General features: G+C 38.3%; 1 protein-coding gene across 4 annotated transcripts in view; it reads right to left on the bottom strand.

Moving 5' to 3' along the window:
* The window catches only part of LOC130428323 (tyrosine-protein kinase receptor UFO), a 114960-nt gene extending 100669 nt beyond the window's left edge, over positions 1-14291 (bottom strand). Inside the window, exons 1-4 of one of the 4 annotated variants that reach the window (XM_056756245.1) lie at positions 14111-14290; positions 13718-13846; positions 451-658; positions 235-335 (exon numbers count right to left, since the gene is read on the bottom strand). In XM_056756245.1, coding sequence (XP_056612223.1) covers positions 235-335; positions 451-658; positions 13718-13823 — 415 coding nt within the window. In that variant the 5' untranslated portion in view covers positions 13824-13846; positions 14111-14290. Of the gene's footprint in view, positions 1-234; positions 336-450; positions 659-12963; positions 13080-13717 lie in introns of those variants that run through there. The other 3 variants (XM_056756244.1, XM_056756243.1, XM_056756246.1) reach the window with 3 other exon arrangements.
* Positions 14292-19169: the final 4878 nt, after the last annotated feature.

The following is a 19169-nucleotide window of genomic DNA, read 5'->3' as shown; positions in this document are numbered from 1 at the left end:
ACAGCTATTTACTCAACTGCAAAAAAATCTGAGCCAGATTAAAATAGGGATCAATAATTTATAATAATATCCATTATATTCCTAATTCTTACATTACAACTGTGAAAATGAAGATTGATAAATGTAGGTATTGCCATCCCTCATTGTGCTCTTGTCCCCTTTGTCACCCCATGTATAAAGTCCTCGACACGCCCGTGGGATTAGGTACTGAAAACAATAAAAAGTGATACATACCTTCTAGTTGGATATGTCCCTCAATAGATAATGAATCTTCTAAAACAGAATAAGCAGCACATTGATAGGTACCCATGTCTGAGAGCTGTACCTCATCAATCCTGTAAGCAGAAAGTTTACAGTAAGATAATAATAAAAGTTACGATGGAAAAGGCTTTTACTCAATATACTGAAACTATTTTTTAAGTAACTTTCCCCATCAGTGTGATAATTAACCTGAGTTTACTGATAACCAGCCAGTTGTTGTCATCGTCAGGCACCTGCATCTGGTTGGTGTCACCAAACTCCAGCGGCTGTCCATTCCTGAGCCAGAGCACATCCAGGGGCCCCTGGTCAATGCTCTCCGCCCGCAGGGTACACTGAAGCCCAACTGGCTTCCCAAGAGAGGAGGTCACATTCATTGGGCTCTCCACAAAGTAAAGTCCTGCACAGCACAGAAAATTGATGGAAAAGTCATTAACAGTAAAGTCAAGTTTTCCCCTTTAGCTTCTATTTATAGCTGCTTGATTGTTTTTTTTTATGATGAGCGTTTTATATGTCCATGTTTTTTTTTGCACACAGCACTGATGCTACATCAGTTAAACGTTTATAATCCTTCTTTAGCACAAGAATGTTGCCATCTCTGAAAACAAGTAGTGTGGTTCATAAGTCATAAGCCAACAGTTCAGGCTCATGGTAAATTTGCATATCCAAGCCAAAGAAATGAGCAGGCTGTACTATGACAGGGCAGGCACCACAAAAGTAAGAGCCAGCACGGAATCCTTAAAGGGGTCAAATGACACAGCTAAAATGAATTTTATTGTTTGTTTTTTATGCAATGTGTATACACGATTTAATGGTAGAAAATGCTGTATGTTCCACATAGTGAGCATGTTTGTATCTCCTCTTTCCCCCACCTCTCTGAAAGGCGCAGATTTTTTAAAGAGCTCATCACTTTGAAAAGCGAGGTATGCTATGATTGGCCAGTAAACCAGTGCATAGTGATTGGTCTCATACTGCAAGTGTGAGATGGAAATGTAAGGCCTCTTATAGTTAAAAACTATAGTTAACTGTTATACATTTTATTTACGACGTTATAAAGATTTGCCATTAGTGATCAACCAGTGTTATCTCGTTGCGACTCAACAAAGACAATAAACCCCATTATAAACAGAACATTTGTTTAGATATTTTAGCAATTGTAAGTGTTAAATACATGAATGGGCAACTTATAACACAACAAAGACACAGAAAAACTAGTATTCGCGATATATGATCCCATTTAACATAAAAATACACAAAAGTACAAAGCTAACAGCAACACATTAACAACTGTGCAGGATAAGCGATCAGCAGCTAGGCCGGTCAGCACTCAACGGGAGGACTTGATACGCCAAAGAGGACACGTTCAACCTGAAGAACCTGGCGTAAGTGTTCTGCGAAGACCAGCCAGCCGCACAGCATATGACCTTAATAGATGCGCCTTTAGACCAGGCCCACAAAGAGGCGATAGCCTCATACTGAAATGGCATCCTGTCCCTGACTCTCATATGTCGAGGTAATAGTGTCACCTCAGGTCCACACCTTGATGACATATTTCAAGTTTTGTATCTATACGTTTGACAAAAATACAGTCTTAAAACCATTTTGGCGTGCTCCTCGTCCAATTTGTTGACGTGCTACACGAGAACGGATGGGCCAGACGAATAACTTTTAATAACTTTTTGTCAGCAATGTCTCTAGATGCTACATACAGAATACTGGACAAGCGGTCTAGAACGAGTTTGAGATCTCTGAAATAATAAAAAAGGCAGAAACAGTTTTAATGACGTCATAGAACTTTGAAGTGTTGATGGCACTATGGAGTTTGAGACTCCAGGTCTGCTGTGGATAATGTTTGTACTGTCCTCTGTCAGTGTGCCAAATTTCATAACTTTCCTATCCTAACATTCCTATCCTAGGCTATCCTAGACTTCCACTGCAGAAGAAGAAGAAAGAATAATAATAATAGAAAAACTAACGGATATAAATGAGCCAGTCTTTTTTGATTTGTCTACTTTCGAGCATGTCACAGTACAGAGACTGCTTTGATCATAGTTGCAAATGATCTGCTTTTAGCGTCTGACCGTGGCAGTATTTCGTTACTGGTGCTGCTAGACCTTAGTGGTGCATTTGACACCATTGACCACAGCATAATCCTACACAGACTCGAAAAGTACTTTGGCATTAATGGAATAGCATTGAAATGGTTTAAGTCGTATTTATCTGACCGTTTTCAACTTGTAGCAATAAACAATGATGTGTCCCGCAAATTGCAAGTCCAGTACTGTGTACCACAGGGCTCAGTCTTAGGGCCTCTGCTCTTCGCATTATATATGCTACCTCTAGGAGATATAATAAAGCGACACGGAATTAGCTTTCACTGTTATGCTGATGATACTCAAGTTTCCTCGAAGCCTCATGAAACCCAGCAGTTCCATCGAATAAAGGAATGCATAGTTGATTTAAAAAACTGGATGAGTAACAATTTTTTACAACTGAACTTGGACAAAACAGAAGTGTACAAAACACAACGGCATACATAACAACCAAGAATACTGCTTAACTATTGACAGACGCTCCATAAAATCCTCGTCGTCAGCTAAGAATCTTGGCGTTGTATTCGATAGTAATCTGTGATTTGAGAGCCATGTCGCCAACACCTGTAAAATTGCATTTTTCCGTTTTAAGAATATATATAAACTACGCCATATGCTGTCACTGTCAGATGCAGAGAAATTAATTCATGCATTCATGACATCAAGACTAGATTACTGTAATGCACTTTTAAGTGGTTGCCCTGGTTGGGCCTGGGTTCCCCTGAGGTTTTTTTTCTCGATGGGAGTTTTGGGTTCCTCACCACCGTTTGCAAATTTGTTTTGCACTATCTGCCTGGCCGGGGGGGCTGCTTTAGAATTCATACTTGTATTAAATGTGTCTCATGTACAGCTGCTTTGTAACAATGAAAATTGTAAAAAGCGCTATATAAATAAAGTTGAGTTGAGAGTTGAGTTGAGTTGCCCTGCACGCCTATTACAAAAACTGCAACTGGTTCAAAACGCGGCAGCTCGAGTTCTTACACATACAAAAAAGTATGAGCATATAACCCCGGTCCTGTCAACCTTGCAGTGGTTACCTATAAGGCATCGCATTAACTTTAAGATCTTGCTTATTACCTATAAAGCCCTAAATGGTCTACACAGCAGTATTTGAATGAACTTCTATTGTATTACAATCCTCTACGTGCATTACGCTCTCAGGCGTCCTGTCAGTTGGTAATACCTAGAATTTCAAAATCAAGTGCAGGTGGTAGATCCTTTTCTTATCTAGCACCTAAACTTTGGAATATTCTTCCCTGCACTGTCCGGGAGGCAGACACACTCTGTCAGTTTAAATCTAGATTTAAAACGCATCTTTTTAATCTTGCATAGACTACACTTCCGAAATATAAATCCTCAGTTAGTCCATGGTTTGTACGTTGGTTGATCTACCTGCGTATTGACTGTTGATGCTCTCTGCGGTTGCCGGTTTGACTGCCGGTTACACTGCCGGTTACTGACTGTTCTTCGTCGTACCTTTGGTAAGCAGTTCAACTATGAAGATCACTGAGCTACTGGTGCGGATGAACTACATCTGGGTCATCTTTTCTGCATCATACCACGCGGTGGCATGGACGATGCTCCAGTATTCGGTGGCGGAACTTATTCAGCTCCGTTTGCATCCTTTTAATCTTCTGTCAGCTCTACATCTTCCCTTGGACATTGTGTACATACCACGTCGGAAATATAAACATCGCGGGTCTCGGCGAAGTTATAACGTTGATGACTCATGTCATGTATGGTCGTTTTGGTCATCTAAACCACGCTCGCCGAGGAGGCTCACACGGGCTGTCGATCACAGTGTATTAACCAACCCGGCTAGATCGGTTGGCAACGATTCTGGTAAAACCAATTTTTCCTTTGGATTACTTAATATACGATCACGTTCCACTAAAGGACCCTTGGTGTGTTATATACTGTCTGACAGTGAGTTTGACTTTTTCTGTCTTACTGAGACATGGCAGAAACCAGATGACTTTTTTAATCTTAACCAGTCTGTTCCCCCAGGATATAGCTATGTTTGTAAATCTCGTGATACTGGAAGGGGAGGTTGGCTAGCAATACTTTACAAAGAGAAATTGAAAGTATCTCAGTTAACTTTGTCCACATATTCCTCTTTTGAATCAATTGCCTTAAAAATTAATGATGCGATTCCTACCATCCTCATAACTATCAACCGCCCTTATTAGAGCAACAATGCCTTTTTAACAGAAATATCTGAACTCTTGACTTACTTATGTTCCATATCTTCAAATGTTATCCTTCTGGGTGATGTCAGCAATTCATTTACAAGTGAATTTGTATCATGTTTGGATTGCTTTGGTATACAACAATTTAACACATTGCCCACTCATACTAAGGGGCATATTCTTGATCTTGTTTGCTGCTCTGGTATAACACCTTTTAATTGTATTGATTCTGATCTATCCATATCAGATCACTTTCTGGTGTCATTTGTGCCAAACTGGCCATCTTTAAGGTAAATTTGTGTCGCCAGATTACATTCCGGAATATTAAGAGCATTGATTTGCTTACTTTTGCTGATGAACTTGCCATCCTCTCCAGTAAATCTGATTTCTCTACTGTTGATGAACTGGTAAAATATTATGATGACGGACTGAACATGATTTTAGATGAATTCGCACCTATGAAAACTCGAACTGTTTCATTTGTACATTCAGCTCCTTGGTTTACACCTGAACTGCGTGAACTAAAAACTAAAGGCTGTAGGTTAGAGCGGCTGTATCTCAGGTCTGGCCTTTTTGTTTATAAAGAAATGTATGCTGAACATATTCAAAATTATAAAAATGCACTGACTAAAGCTAAATCCCATTACTATTCCAACAGTTATCAATGGGAACTCCAGGTCTCTTTTTTTGGTGGTAAACAATATTCTGAAACCATCTGATTCTTTGCCATCCGATATGTATTCCACTGATTTATGTGATCGATTTTTACTTTTTTGCATCTAAGGTTGAAAATGTACATCAGCAACTACTTACTGGTACTCTCCACAATGACTCCTGTCAGTCTATCACTCACGCACCTTCTAACCCTGTTTTCTCTACTTTAAACTTCCAACCACTTCAGAGATTGTGGGCCTGAAAAATCTAAATCTTCGACTTGTCAGTTAGATCCTCTACCAACTTCTTTAGTGAAAGCTTGTTTACCAGCCCTTTTGCCGTTGATTACTAAAAATTGTTCACGCTTCACTTGGTTCTGGTTTTGTATCTCCATCTCTTAAATCTGCTATTATTACACCCTTACTTAAGAAACCATGGGGTGATCCATTTAATTTTGACAATTTCCGTCCAATTTCAAATTTACCATTTATTTCTAAGGTAGTAGAAAAGTGTGTTGCAATTCATATTCATGAACATCTCTCCAATAATAACTTGTTTTACCAATCTGGTTTTCGTCCCCACCGTAGTACTGAGACTGCTCTTGTCAGAATAACTAATGATCTACTGTTGGCAGCTGACTCCGGGCTTCTAACCATACTTGTCCTTCTTGACTTGAGCGCTGCCTTTGATACTGTCTCACATAAGATACTTTTTGACAGGTTAGCTTCCATTGGTATTACTGGCACTGCTCTGTCTTGGTTTAGGTCATATCTATCTGGACGCAGTCAGTGTATTCATTTAAAAGGTTTTAATTCAAGAATATCGACAGTCACCACTGGTGATCCCCAGGGTTCTGTGTTGGGCCCGCTTCTTTTCATTATCTATATGCTCCCTCTTGGTTATATTATAAGGAAATATAACATTCATTGTCACTGTTAAGCGGATGACACCCAACTTTGTTAAGCGGATGACACCAAACCCACCGGAGCTTTTCCTCCGCCATCTTTGTCAAGCTGTTTAGCTGAAATTAAAGATTGGCTCTCAGCAAACTTCTTGAAGGTAAATGGCAACAAAACTGAGGCTCTGCTTATTGGCAATAGATCTGTTGTGTCAAAATCTAATGGTTTCTCTATACGTTGACAATACTGCAATCTGTCCTTCCTCTCAGGTTAAAAGTTTGGGTGTCATCATGGATAGCACACTATCTTTTAAAGCTCAAATTAACAATATCACGCGGATTGCATATTTCCATCTGCGCAATATTAACCGTCTCCGGCCCTTTCTTTCAAATAGTAATACTGCAGTTCTTATCCACGCACTAGTCACTTCACGTATCGACTACTGCAATGCTCTTCTCACAGGTATTCCCTCCAAATTGCTACATAAGCTTCAATTGGTTCAGAATTTTGCAGCTTGTGTTCTCTCTAGAACACCTTATACTGAGCACATTTCTCCAGTTCTCCAGCAATTGCACTGGCTTCCGGTTAAACCTATAAGTGAGTAGCAAGATCTTGAATTCAACTCTAAGGCACTTCATTATCTTGCACCACAATATCTTACTCAACTTCTTCATGTTTACACTCCTTCACGTGCACTCAGATCTTCATCCTCAATTTCTCTTGTGGTACCTCGGATTCGACTTACTACTATGGGTGCCTGATCTTTCAGTTATGCTGCTCCCCGCCTATGGAACTCTCTTCCTCTTGATGTTTGCAATAGCGAGTGCTTGTTGACTTTTAAAACGCGTCTTAAGACATATCTTTTTCAACAGGCTTTTTTATAACTTTTTAACATGTTTTATTGAGACTTTATTGCACTTTATATGTATATGCTGTTTGTTTGTTGTGTGTTTTGTTTTATGTAGTGACCTGTATATTGCTTGTGAGGTGACCTTGGGTGTTCTGAAAGGCGCCATGAAATAAAATGCATTATTATTATTATTATTATTATTAGTCTTGTCTCTTTGTTCCAAGGTTACCGCAGGATGCAGTTCATGCCCAGACCTGATGGCAGAGCTGAGAATGGGAAGCGGTGACCTGACAAAACCTGAGATGACAGAGCTGGATGAAGGACGCGGCAACTTGGCACGATTTTTCTACAACACTTCAAATGCTATTAGGTTGTTAATGATAATCTTAAATCTACAATTTACCTTATTAGTAAGTTTATTTATTTTTTATTTAGCCTTGTAGTGCAAGCACTGTTGAGCTTGTGCAGAGGCAGCAGCTTTTGCCAGAGGGGAGCTGGAATCCCCTGGTTGGGCCTGGGTTCTCCTGAGTTTTTTTTCCCTGATTGGAGTTTTGGGTTGCTCGCCACCGTTTGCATATTGTTTTGCACTATTTGCCTGGCCGGGGGGGCTGCTTTAGAATTTAGAAGTTAGACAAAATGAATATTGCATATAAGAATTTATAGTCCGTTTAATATTTGACCTGTGGTTCTCTCTCCTTTATCTCAAATGTGTGCTTTCACTGTGCGTGTGTGCGAGTGTGTTTGCGTGTGTGCGTCTATGTCACTGTTTTTAAGTATGTACGCATATTGTGTGTGTGGAGCATTTGTGTGTCTGCTTTTTGTTGTTTTCACTTTTGTCTTGTTTTTACAGGTATATGCCTTTAGTTGTTTTTCTTATATTCAATGTGTCTCATTCACAGCTGCTTTGTAACAATAAAAATTGTAAAAAGCGCTATATAAATAAAGTTGAGTTGAGTTACTGCTTAGAGAGTGTGTTGAGATGTCCCGCCCATTGCCATATCCATGTTCCAGGGGATAGGATCAATGTAAATGTGGGGGTTTATGATGTCAATAACCTAGGAAAAAGTTTGTTGTAGCCCCAACAAGCAGTTAATAGTAGTCTTTACAAGTGAAAATAATTTCATTTTCTGTGAACCTCAATCGCTGTGACTTGGCGAATGTTGTATACTACTGACTTAGTGAATTTTAAGTATTTAAATTCAATCAGACCATTCCTTTAAATACATTATACATGGAACAGTTTTGACACTGCATTTTTAATTGTATACAGTATGTTGCTTAGGGTGCTGCACAGTGATACACAGAATCGTTGGGTGAAGCAATCATAGCTGTGCTTTATAATAAATACAGCACAGCTTTACACAGCTCACATAAAAAAAGTTCAATATAGCACTAAACGTGGTCCTAGGCTCGTAATCATAGGGGAACCCCATTTAGTGTTATATGGAACCATATTTTTGTGCTTCAGCGGCTCTTCGGTGGATCTTTGGAATGAGGCATGGCGTAAATCCCGGTGGGATGAAGGGAACAGGTCCCCCTCCATCTGAGGGTTGCCCCACACCAAAGCATTAAAAAACACCGTCTAATGTGACAAATATACCTAAACGTTAGACTTAGAAAGTTACTTAGCTAGTTAACGTTAGCTTGTTTACAATAGCTTGTTGAATAGTGCGTCACACACTGCAACCAACACGCCGACGCAGTTTCACATTTTTTTTATTTGTGACGACTAGGCATGATGTTAAAATTAACGGCCACAATTAGCCACCGATCCTTGGCATTCAGTTCCCGTGCCAGTGACTTTGGCACTATATTTAGGGAATTAGAGACCCCTTTTGTCCACAAAAGGTTCACATCTTTCATTCAGTTGGAAAATGTCGTTTTCTCAGCATTTATGTTGTGCAGTGTGCATGGCAGATAAGCTAATCAGTTGACTGAATCTCAGGCGACTCATCAACAATTACAAGAAAGATCTAAGCATCTGTCACTGTTACTGACCGTTTGGGTACACGGACATGAACATAGTTCTAGGCACGTTTTTTGGTGGAGGCAGTGCACAACATGGAAAAATAACCACCAGATGAATGGTGACTTTGTATAAATCAGGATAAAATGTAAAAAGTGTTTAAGTGTTTAAAAAGTGACTCATTGTTAACATGTAGTATCATGGGTAGTGTGTTTGTATACTTGTTTCCTGTATTGACGATGTGAACAGCTTTACTAGGTGTTCACATGTATTACAGTATATGACTGTTCTGTTCAGTTATAATATGACTGCAAGTCTGCATGTCAAACCTATGAACCTAACGCATATTGTCGCTTTGAGGACACGCGATCATGTCACCGGTGAAATAACAAAACGGGAGGGTGGCGGGAACCCATGTAACCATGAAAACATCCCTCGCGTGTTTACAAACCATACACACAGTTTTCTATAAATGAAGGTACTCAAGACAAATTACGCCTTGTTTAATTTGATTGAACGGTAAACCTCGGCTACCTTGATTTGTTTGGTCACCTCAATCAGACATTGACAAGCTTATTCTGAGTCCATATGAATTAAACTTCATTCCGTTTCGACACAGCAAGGTAAATATTAATGTTGTACATTATACATAATACAATAATAACAGTGTGTAAATGATTACATGTATTAAAGGATGGAGACTAATTGGTACAATAAAGACCTATCTACTAACCATAACAATGCCATATACTTTATTATTAAACACCTGTTAGCAATTTTTCAAATATTTTCTTAATTTTGTTGAAAATATGTACAGCGGGGAAAATAAGTATTTGACACATCAGCATTTTTATCAGTAAGGGGATTTCTAAGTGGGCTATTGACACAAAATTTCCACCAGATTTACCCATCAAGCCAAATATTGAATTCATACAAAGAAATCAGAACATTTAAGTATACAAGTTCAGTCATAATAAATAAAGTGAAATGACACAGGGAATAACTATTGAACACACTTTATTTAATACTTTGTAGAAAAGCCTTTGTTGGTGATTACAGCTTCTAGACGCCTCTTGTATGGAGAGGCCAGTCGTCTGCATGGCTCAGGAGTGATTCTGGCCGATTCTTCCACACAAATGGTCTTTAAATCTTGAAGGTTCCTTGGGCCTCTTTGATCTTAAATTCTCTCCAAAGATTTTCTATGGGATTTAGGTCAGGTGATTTACTGGGCCATTCAAGCAACTTGATTTTCTTTCTTTGAAACCACTTCATTGTGTCCTTGGTCTTATGTTTGGGATCATTTTCTTGTTGAAATGTCCACCCTCTTTTCATTTTCAGCTTTCTGGTAGATGGCAGCAGATTTTTATCCAGAATGTCCCGGTACATTTCTCCATTCATCCTGCCTTCAATAATATGAAGTCTGCCAGTACCCCTTGCTGAAATGCAGCCCCAAACCATGATGCTTCCAACCCCAAAATTAACTGTTGGTATGGTGTTCTTGGGGTGGTGGGCAGTGCCATTTCTTCTCGAAACATGGTGTGTATAATCACTGAAAAAAGGTTAAATTTTGCTTTCATCTGACCATACTATAGTCTCCCAATAATCCACAGGCTTCTCCAAATGCTCTTTCGCAAACTTTAACTGAGCCTCAACATGCTTTTTGTTCAGCAATTGAGTCTTGCGTGGGGAGCGTGCATGGATGCCTTGGCGGTTCACTGCATTGCTTATATTTTTCTATGAAACAATAGTACCTGCTGATACAAGGTCTTCCTGAAGTTAATACTCAATACTGACAGATTTCAGGTGATCTGGCTTTCTATGCCATTTTTCCCCATGTTACCTTCATGTGTTCAATACTTATTCCCTGTGTCATTTCACTTTATTTATTATGACTGAACTTGTATACTTAAATGTTCTGATTTGTTTGTATGAATTCAATATTTGGCTTGATGGCTACATCTGGTGGTAATTTTGTGTCAATAGCCCACTTAGAAATCCCCTTACTGATAAAAATGCTGATGTGTCAAATACTTATTTTCCCCGCTGTATGTATGATCTGATATGTGAAAATGTAGTTTGGCAAAAGAAGGATTCAATCTTGCATCAATATGTAGTGTCAAAACTACTAGTGTCAAAACTACTAAATGCATCTTACTCACAGCACCACTGAAGCCGTGTGGAGGGCTGCAATTTACGATTATTTTGATAATTGAATACTTGGATTTTTTTTTTGATGAATCGGATAAAAAGTTTAATTACAACTTTTGCTTATACTAACTAAATCAGAGATGGGAAAAGTATACACAACTTAACTCATTTGCCTTCTAACAAAATATTGTGGATGTCTCACTAATTAACACACCAAGGCTGAGTTGATTCTGGTCTATCATATTAGAATCAGCAGACAATAGTATTTCCCACAAGTGGGAGGGAGAGGGCGGTTGGCCAAGGAAAGCTTTGTTTTTTTTAAGTATGAAAAGTAAGATATTTCTCATTCAGATGTAGTGAAGTATAGTAAAAGGTATATAAATAATACATACGTATAGTACAGATACTCAAAAAGTGTACTTGAGACCTCTGAACTAAATAAACCCCCAAATTAGGGTATTTAGCCTACTCTTAGTCTCGCGAAATAAATAATTTCAGGGATATGTCTATGTTGTGCTTTATTTGTTTATACACCAATAAAATAATAAATGGATTGTTAACAACATTTTGGCAAAAATAACCTAAAAACCCAATTGATTAGATAAAACTTGCTACCTAATGCATTGGGTTAAAATAACGCAACAAGGGGTCAGTGCTATAGTAAGCCATCATTGTGTTACCTGTTGGTTCAATTTTAGCCCAACAGATTTTAGTGAGTATAGGGATCACAGGCCGTCCTAATTTGAAGTGTTAAATGACACTCACTAAATGCTAGTGGCTGGTTTCTTCTTTCTATGTCTATTATGGCTTAGCTTCGCTAGTTCCTTTAAACATATCGTCTTTGATGATGGACTGAGAATGGGTAGTCAACCATCTTTATGTTTAGAGTGTATATCAGCGTATGAGGAGAGAGTTGCATGTTAAACAGGTGCAAGACTGGCACCTATAATGTTGATTTCAATACTTTCGCTGGATTTTTTAAAAAATATTTTATAATTTGTATAGTATTAATCCGATATCAATAATTGCTGTATTAATATCACAATTACTGACAATACCACTATATTGTGAGACCCCTGAAAATATTTTGTAATAATTAGTAATAATAAATAAATAATTCATTTCCCAATGGGATAAAACTATTTTCTAGAGAGAACTATCTTCAAAATATATTAGAACTAGATATTTAAAAAAAAGTTTTGTATAAAAAACAATCTGAAGTTGATTTATCTTGTTTCAAGAATGTTTACATATTTTTAGCTGAAAACAAAACAACTACAGGAATATAGAATTGTGCAGTCTATACAAAATAAAACATAAACTCTTTTATATATTCAGCCATCAGACATTCCCTTTTATTATCGCCTTGGTATTATGCAACACATGCTTTCTTTCCTTCTTTGTTTTCGCTTCTCTACACATCTTATTCTCCACAGACAACTTGTTATTCCATTCCTTTGTCTCAAACTCAGTCTATCAATTCCATTTCTTGATTCAACAGGGCCTCTGTCTCACAATTTCAAGCTTCAAAATACATCAGTGCCATTGTGTTGTCTTAAAAACTTAACAAGTAATGTTTTTTGTAAGGCATGTTTGAAAAAACTAAATTAATTCCCTAATCAAATTAAGGCCTAGTCCAGGGTTAAATTAATTCCTATCCGGGAAACCGCCCCTACAATTTCTAAATTTATATGAACCGAAAGCAAATCTGGCAACAAGGTTACAACCAGTGTATGTAAGAATAATGACTTCAGTTCAGTCTATCAATCACACAGTAAATGCATCATTCAAAAAATGTGGCTTTAGTCACTCAAATCATGTGGATTAGTTTAATCCGACTGATTGATTTCCCTTTGTACTGTTTTAAACTGAAAGTGAACTATTTGTCAGATATAGTGACACATACCTGAAATGTGACTTCCGCATTTAACCCATCCAGTGAGTAGTGAACACCTGTACACCCAGAGAGCAAGTAGGGGTACGTTGTGCCTTGCTCAAGGGCACCTCAGTTGTTACCCGCCGTCCCTGAGAATCGAATCGGCAACATTCTGGTCACATTCCGACTCTCTAACCATTAGGCCACGACTGCCCCACAACTGTTTGTGGAAATAGCTTACGCTCCTTCTGCTATATTGAAAGACACAGGGGGATCTGTTTTTTTCCTTTTGGACCTAAAATCTTTCGGCTGAGCCAATTTTATGGTGATTTTAGTCAAGATAATGATTTTAATGGATCCTTAAATTGAATTCCACCAAAAATGCCCACAAGTTTTCAAGCAGAGTCACCACAAGTTTATAGTTCATCACTTTAACTATATGGCCATGTTCTACTTATATTTCACAACTGATTTTTTTCTATATATATATATATATATATATATATATATATATGTGTGTAATTTTATAAACTAGATTATTTTTGGAAACCCTTTGAAAAGTGTGTGTATGGTAGTGTAGATTCAAACAAATGGCATTTGCTATGGTATGCCTTATCAAGAGAGATTGAAATGTGTGAATACCTTTTTGGATTTTTACTTTTTGTTTTAAATTGTGTGCATATCCCGTGCAGGTCATTGTGAATATTGTCACTACGTTGATCAGTTTACCTCAAGTATACCTCAATAAATGCCTTTAAGTAGTTTTTAATAGTAGATCTCTTACCTGGCGCATTTTCCGCGGAGCCAATGTTAATCACTATGAGCGACAAAGTTAACAAATGAAGTCCAGACATTGTTATGTCTGGTTTCGGTCCGCAGCAGTTCGGCATCGGTGTCTTGTGTGAGTAAGTGCCTGTGAACATAGATCGCGTCATCTCATCGCTGTAGCGTTTAAGAGAGTAGAGCTTTAACTTTCCACAGTTAAATAAACTCCAAGAAAAACAAATCCAGAGAATCCAGGTTCGAGAAAAACACAGCGTGATGTTATACTGAATTTGTCAAGTTCTCAACCAAAAGTTGATAGCTATAATTCAGCGTCGGAGATGCAAAGTAAACAGTGCATTGTTTCTTCTTTTGAGGATTTCTTAATCGCTTTTGTTGTTTATTTTCAAGATACCTGAAGTAAAAACTTTAAATCGCTCCAGATGTTCACACAAATGTGCAGTTTTTGGAATCACGACGCGTAATTTTATGTCAGAATTTCCTTATGCCTCCAAAAGTCTCCCATCAGGACGTCTTCATCCCCCTTCAGACAAACTCGCATTCCTCCGCAAAACTTTTCCAACTCTCTCACCCTGTGTCTCTCCTCCCACTGCGCGCCCTCCCTCTCAGCACTCGCTTTACCCAAACATGAAGATTTTTAAAAGTGCAGACACACAAGAATGTTTGCATATTTAAATGTAAACTCAATTGATGAGTGATAAAGCATTGATTTGCTAAGCTTTAAAGGAACAATACTGGAGTTTTAGGAGGATCTATTGACATAAAATGCAATATAATATCCAAAACTATTTATTCAGATGTGTAAAAAGATCTTACCTAATAAACCGTTATGTTTGTAATACCTAAGAATAAGATGTTTATATCTATGTACAGAGCGGCCCTACATACATTGAATTCGCCGCCATGTTTTGTATAGCAGCCCTAAAAGGATAAACAATTCTACAACGTGCGATTCCTCTCCCTCTCCCCTGCGGTATAGTTGTGAAACGGATCGCGGGTGACCCGTACTCAACGTTTCGAAACGCATATGTGACCCGCGGATTAAATGTAAGTTTATTCATAATTGAGAAAGAGGGTAAAACGCGCTCTCTCTAGAGTTTTAGTATGGCAAGCCAATGGTGTCACAATTTCGCCATGGATTAAACGCGTTTGTATCCGAACGCCGTTATTGACGGCGTTTTAAACAGTATTTTCGCCGCAAAATACGACGTCCTGTTTTAAAACGCCGTAAATGCGCGCGAAAAGCCGTCCATAACCGTTTTAAGACGGCCGCAATTCATCAATCATTTACGGCATTTCGTCTGTTGTATATTGAGCCCCTCCCACTGATTTCCAAAGCCAGGAAATTGGAACCGTTGTCAACCAATCCCCGATGAACTGAGCCAGACCAGACCAATTTACCACTGATCATTTCACAGGATTTTATTATGTGCACAGTGTTTGCTAACATTAAACAAATTATTGCTTGCTTTCTGAAGAAACGACTTATTTTCTTTGGTCATTTAAGTTTACACAACGTGGTCAACAATTGTATAAAGGCCAACCAATCCCATTGTATGTATCTTGCTAATTACATAGGATATAGCGCATATTGTCTACGTAAAAAGCAAAAAAGCAATCGGTTAAAATATTGCATTATATTATCAGTGTACTATATATCATTCCTGGTGCAAGCAATGTCAGACAGAGTTAAAGGTAAACTGCCTTCCCTTTAATAGGTCCTAAGGTGCCTTGGCTAAGGACTGTAAATAGTGATTAGCAGCTTCAACTCGTGATCTTTCACTCGGTCGTTTTACCGATCGAGGCCCGCTCGGGCCAACGGTCATTTTTTACGTTGTTGGTCTTGATCTATTTATCTGTATCGCTGGCTAGTTTTTAGATTTATATTTCAGTACATAATGTGGTAAGTATGAAAAGAAAGTCTGGATTGAGAGATCTTTTTACAAAACGGATATGAACTTGATTTTTGCCGCTGATCTCAAACATCAGTGGACTTTCATGCTATAAACAGGACAAACGAACAGTAATAGATGTTGCATTTCTTTTATTAGTAGCCCAGGTGATTTTGGTTTCCATATTACAAACATTGATTTACTATAAGGTTGCGCAATGATGTTGCGCAATGATTGTAATGTAACAAGCATGGACTTATTTATTAAATATAGCTGGGCTGTGTTAGCTAAAATATAAATCTAAAAACTACCCAGCGATACAGATAAATAGATCAAGACCAACAACGTAAAAAAAGACTGGTGGTCAGAGGGGGCCTCAAACCATAAAACGACCGAGTGAAAGATCACGAGTCGAAGCTGCTATGCAGCAGCCTACTATTTACAGTCCTTAACCATGGCACCTTAGGAGCTATTAAAGGGAAGGCAGTTTACCTTACTACTTCTACTTTGCTTGCACCAGGAATGATTTATAGTGCAATGGTAATGTAACCGGAACGCTCCGCACTGCTCTAAGCGGGCCTCGAACCGGGTCGGTCCGGCAAGACCGCAGTCTCTAGCGTCTGTCGCTAGAGCGTCCTTGATGCCGGGGAGTGAGTTTTACATACTGCACAGCACTTCGCTAGCTAGCCTCCGTTACAATAATATAATGCAATATTTCAACCGATTGCTTTTTTGCTTTTTATGTTGGCAATACGCGCTATAGCCTATGTTATAAGCAAGATACATACAATGAGATTGGTTGGCCTTTATACAATTGTTGACCACGTTGTATAACCTTAAATTACCAAAGAAAATTGTTGTTTCTTCAGAAAGCAAGCAATAATTTGTTTAATGTTATCAAACACTGCGCACATAATAAAATCCTGTGAAATGATCAGTGGTAAATTGGTCTGGTCTGGCTCAGTTCATCGGGGATTGGTTGACAACGGTTCAAATTTACTGGCTTTAGAAGTCAGTGGGAGGGGCTCATTATACAACAGACGAAACATTGTAAACGACGCGCGCTCTGTGCAACCGAAACGGCGTTTTTTATGCCGTCATATTGCTAGACTGCGGCGCAGAAAGCGGCGCTTTTCTGCCACCTTAAAATGTTGTCCAATGCGACGTTATGGACGGCGTTTCGCACGTTTTTTACAGCGTTTGGAATCGCGACGTCGTATTTTGTGGCGCAAATACTGTTTAAAACGCCATCAATAACGGCGTTAGGATGCAAACGCGTTTAATCTATGGCAAAATTGTGACACCGTCGGCTTGCCATATTTGAGCGAAAACGCGCTCTCGCTCTCTCTCTCCAGTATCTGGACGAGTACAATATTAAAGCGGGTCCAGATAAATAATGATGCTCAAAACTGTTCCGTCACACAGCTAATATTGCAACAAAAACAACAACATATTGGTTCTAACAAACAGAAAAAAAAACTATGTTACTCACATACTGATCCGAATCAAAGTAACCTCATCGGGGGTGATTTTAAGACGATCTTTCTCTCTAACGTCTCTCTGCTGGAAAGTATCTACATAGATATCTGTGAGTATATCTGTCTTTATGTAATAAATAAGACATCGCTCTTTCTACATTCTTTCTAATGCTCGTATGTTCTCTTCCCTGCGTCAACATGTGATCGACATCTTTTTGTATTGTGGTGGCCACCGTCCTGTCTGGACTGATCGATTCGTGGCAAGTCTATAATACAACGCTAGTGGCTGCTGTAAATCAAGAACGGCGCCTTTAACATGCTGCAGAAGATTTGTTATTTTTTTGTGAATGCATAAAAACAAGTTTTTGAATAATTTATAAATAATATAAATAATTTGTAATTAAGGTAAAATGTCACTTCAAGCATGAATAGACTTCACAACCAACTGTTAAGAATAAACGCACACAAACATTTAAATTATACATAAAAGTGCAACAGACACAACATAATTTGCAACCTCTGGTTATTTGCGCATATACTTTTATTTTATTTTTTGTTATGTCACTGTCATGGCTATATCTACAGGTAAGATAGCCCAACGTGTTCATACAGGACTGAGGGGATAAATGCTGGTGACGTTCGTTTGGGTGAAAGAGTAGAGATAGCTAGAAGGCGGGATTCACACACCCGTCATGAATAACTGATTCGATATTTTCCCCAAAACGCAGCAAACTTTTTTTACGTTCTCATATTGCTTGGTATGGAGGGCTTTCTGTACCTTTGTGGGAAGGCAATGGGGACCGTGCAATGTTCCCATGGTTTTTAATGGAGAGAGAAATCGTCTGAGAAAGCCCCCATTGTGTGCTCACTTTTCAAAAGAGACCAAGGAATCAAACACGCCGGAGAGAGAAAGGGGTGGTGGGGGTGGGGGTTAGAGAGATAAATGGGGCAGAAAGTATGAAACATGGTCTTAAAAAGGAGAAGCGAAAAAGCTATATTTCCAGAAATGAGGGAATATTGTTCAGAGTTAAACAGAGGAAGGTTAACAGGGAAGGGAAAAAAGAGCAGATTAGAACCAGTTTAACTTCAATCACAGAATACTTCAGCTACTTAAATCAGATCAGACAGTTTATTTACTTGTGAAAATCAGGGTGTAGAAACAGGTTTATATCCAAGGCTCAGCTATATGAACTGGCATGTGGTGAGTTCAAGCCAGTTGATAAAATCGTTGCTTGAACACTTTATCCTAGGATCATGTTTTTTTAATGCAAATTGGATTCGTGATATGTTGAAACTTGTTGTTGTGAACTGCTGATTTTAAAATGCCACAACAGTTTTTTCAGTGTAATTTTTCTCATTGTCAGAATGAAAATCATCATTGGATTTTTATAAAATTTTGATGTATTTTCATATAGAGATATTGGGATTTTCATATAGAGATATTGGGGTTTTGACAGCATGAAAGTAAATTTCTGCATCATTTTTTTTCTGATTTCTCAGTTGCCGGTGTTAAGGTCTTTGCAAATACAGTGCGACATTTTCGTATATGTTTTTTCGTATTTGGCACTTATTTGTAAGGTGTCTCTGAATTGTCAAAACGACCCTCAAAATGCTTGCTACTGATGCGAAAATCTAACCCAGTCCGATTTTTTTCATGACGGACGAAAATATTGGCAGCAGTGTGTAAATGTGATTGACACAATGTGAGGTCATATTTATTTTTTAACGTGCGGAAATTTCGGACAAAAATCCAACCTCATATTATCTCTGTCTTGTCAGCTTGTTGCATGGCATGTTGAAATTTGTTTGTCAGCAACTGTTAACTATAAGCTTCAAAAGAATGTTTACACAGTAGGGTTAGTTTTAACAAAATGTTACAATTAAGATTCAAACATTGTAAATACCATTAATCGAAATCATAACTGAAATAACAATATGAGCTAGAGTAATTTACAATTATGATTGTTTTTTGTTTTATGCAGCATTTTCGGATATCTCGTCTTTATATTTATTGATGTTTAATAGAAGGATGGTTAGATGAGGGATGGCTGGATGATAGATCTGTGGATATCTGTCTATCATA

Source organism: Triplophysa dalaica, chromosome 9 (genome assembly GCF_015846415.1).
Source record: "Triplophysa dalaica isolate WHDGS20190420 chromosome 9, ASM1584641v1, whole genome shotgun sequence".
Classification (NCBI taxonomy): Eukaryota; Metazoa; Chordata; class Actinopteri; order Cypriniformes; family Nemacheilidae; genus Triplophysa; species Triplophysa dalaica.
Note: the sequence above shows the minus strand (reverse complement) of the source record. Positions and strands in the feature narration are given on the sequence as shown.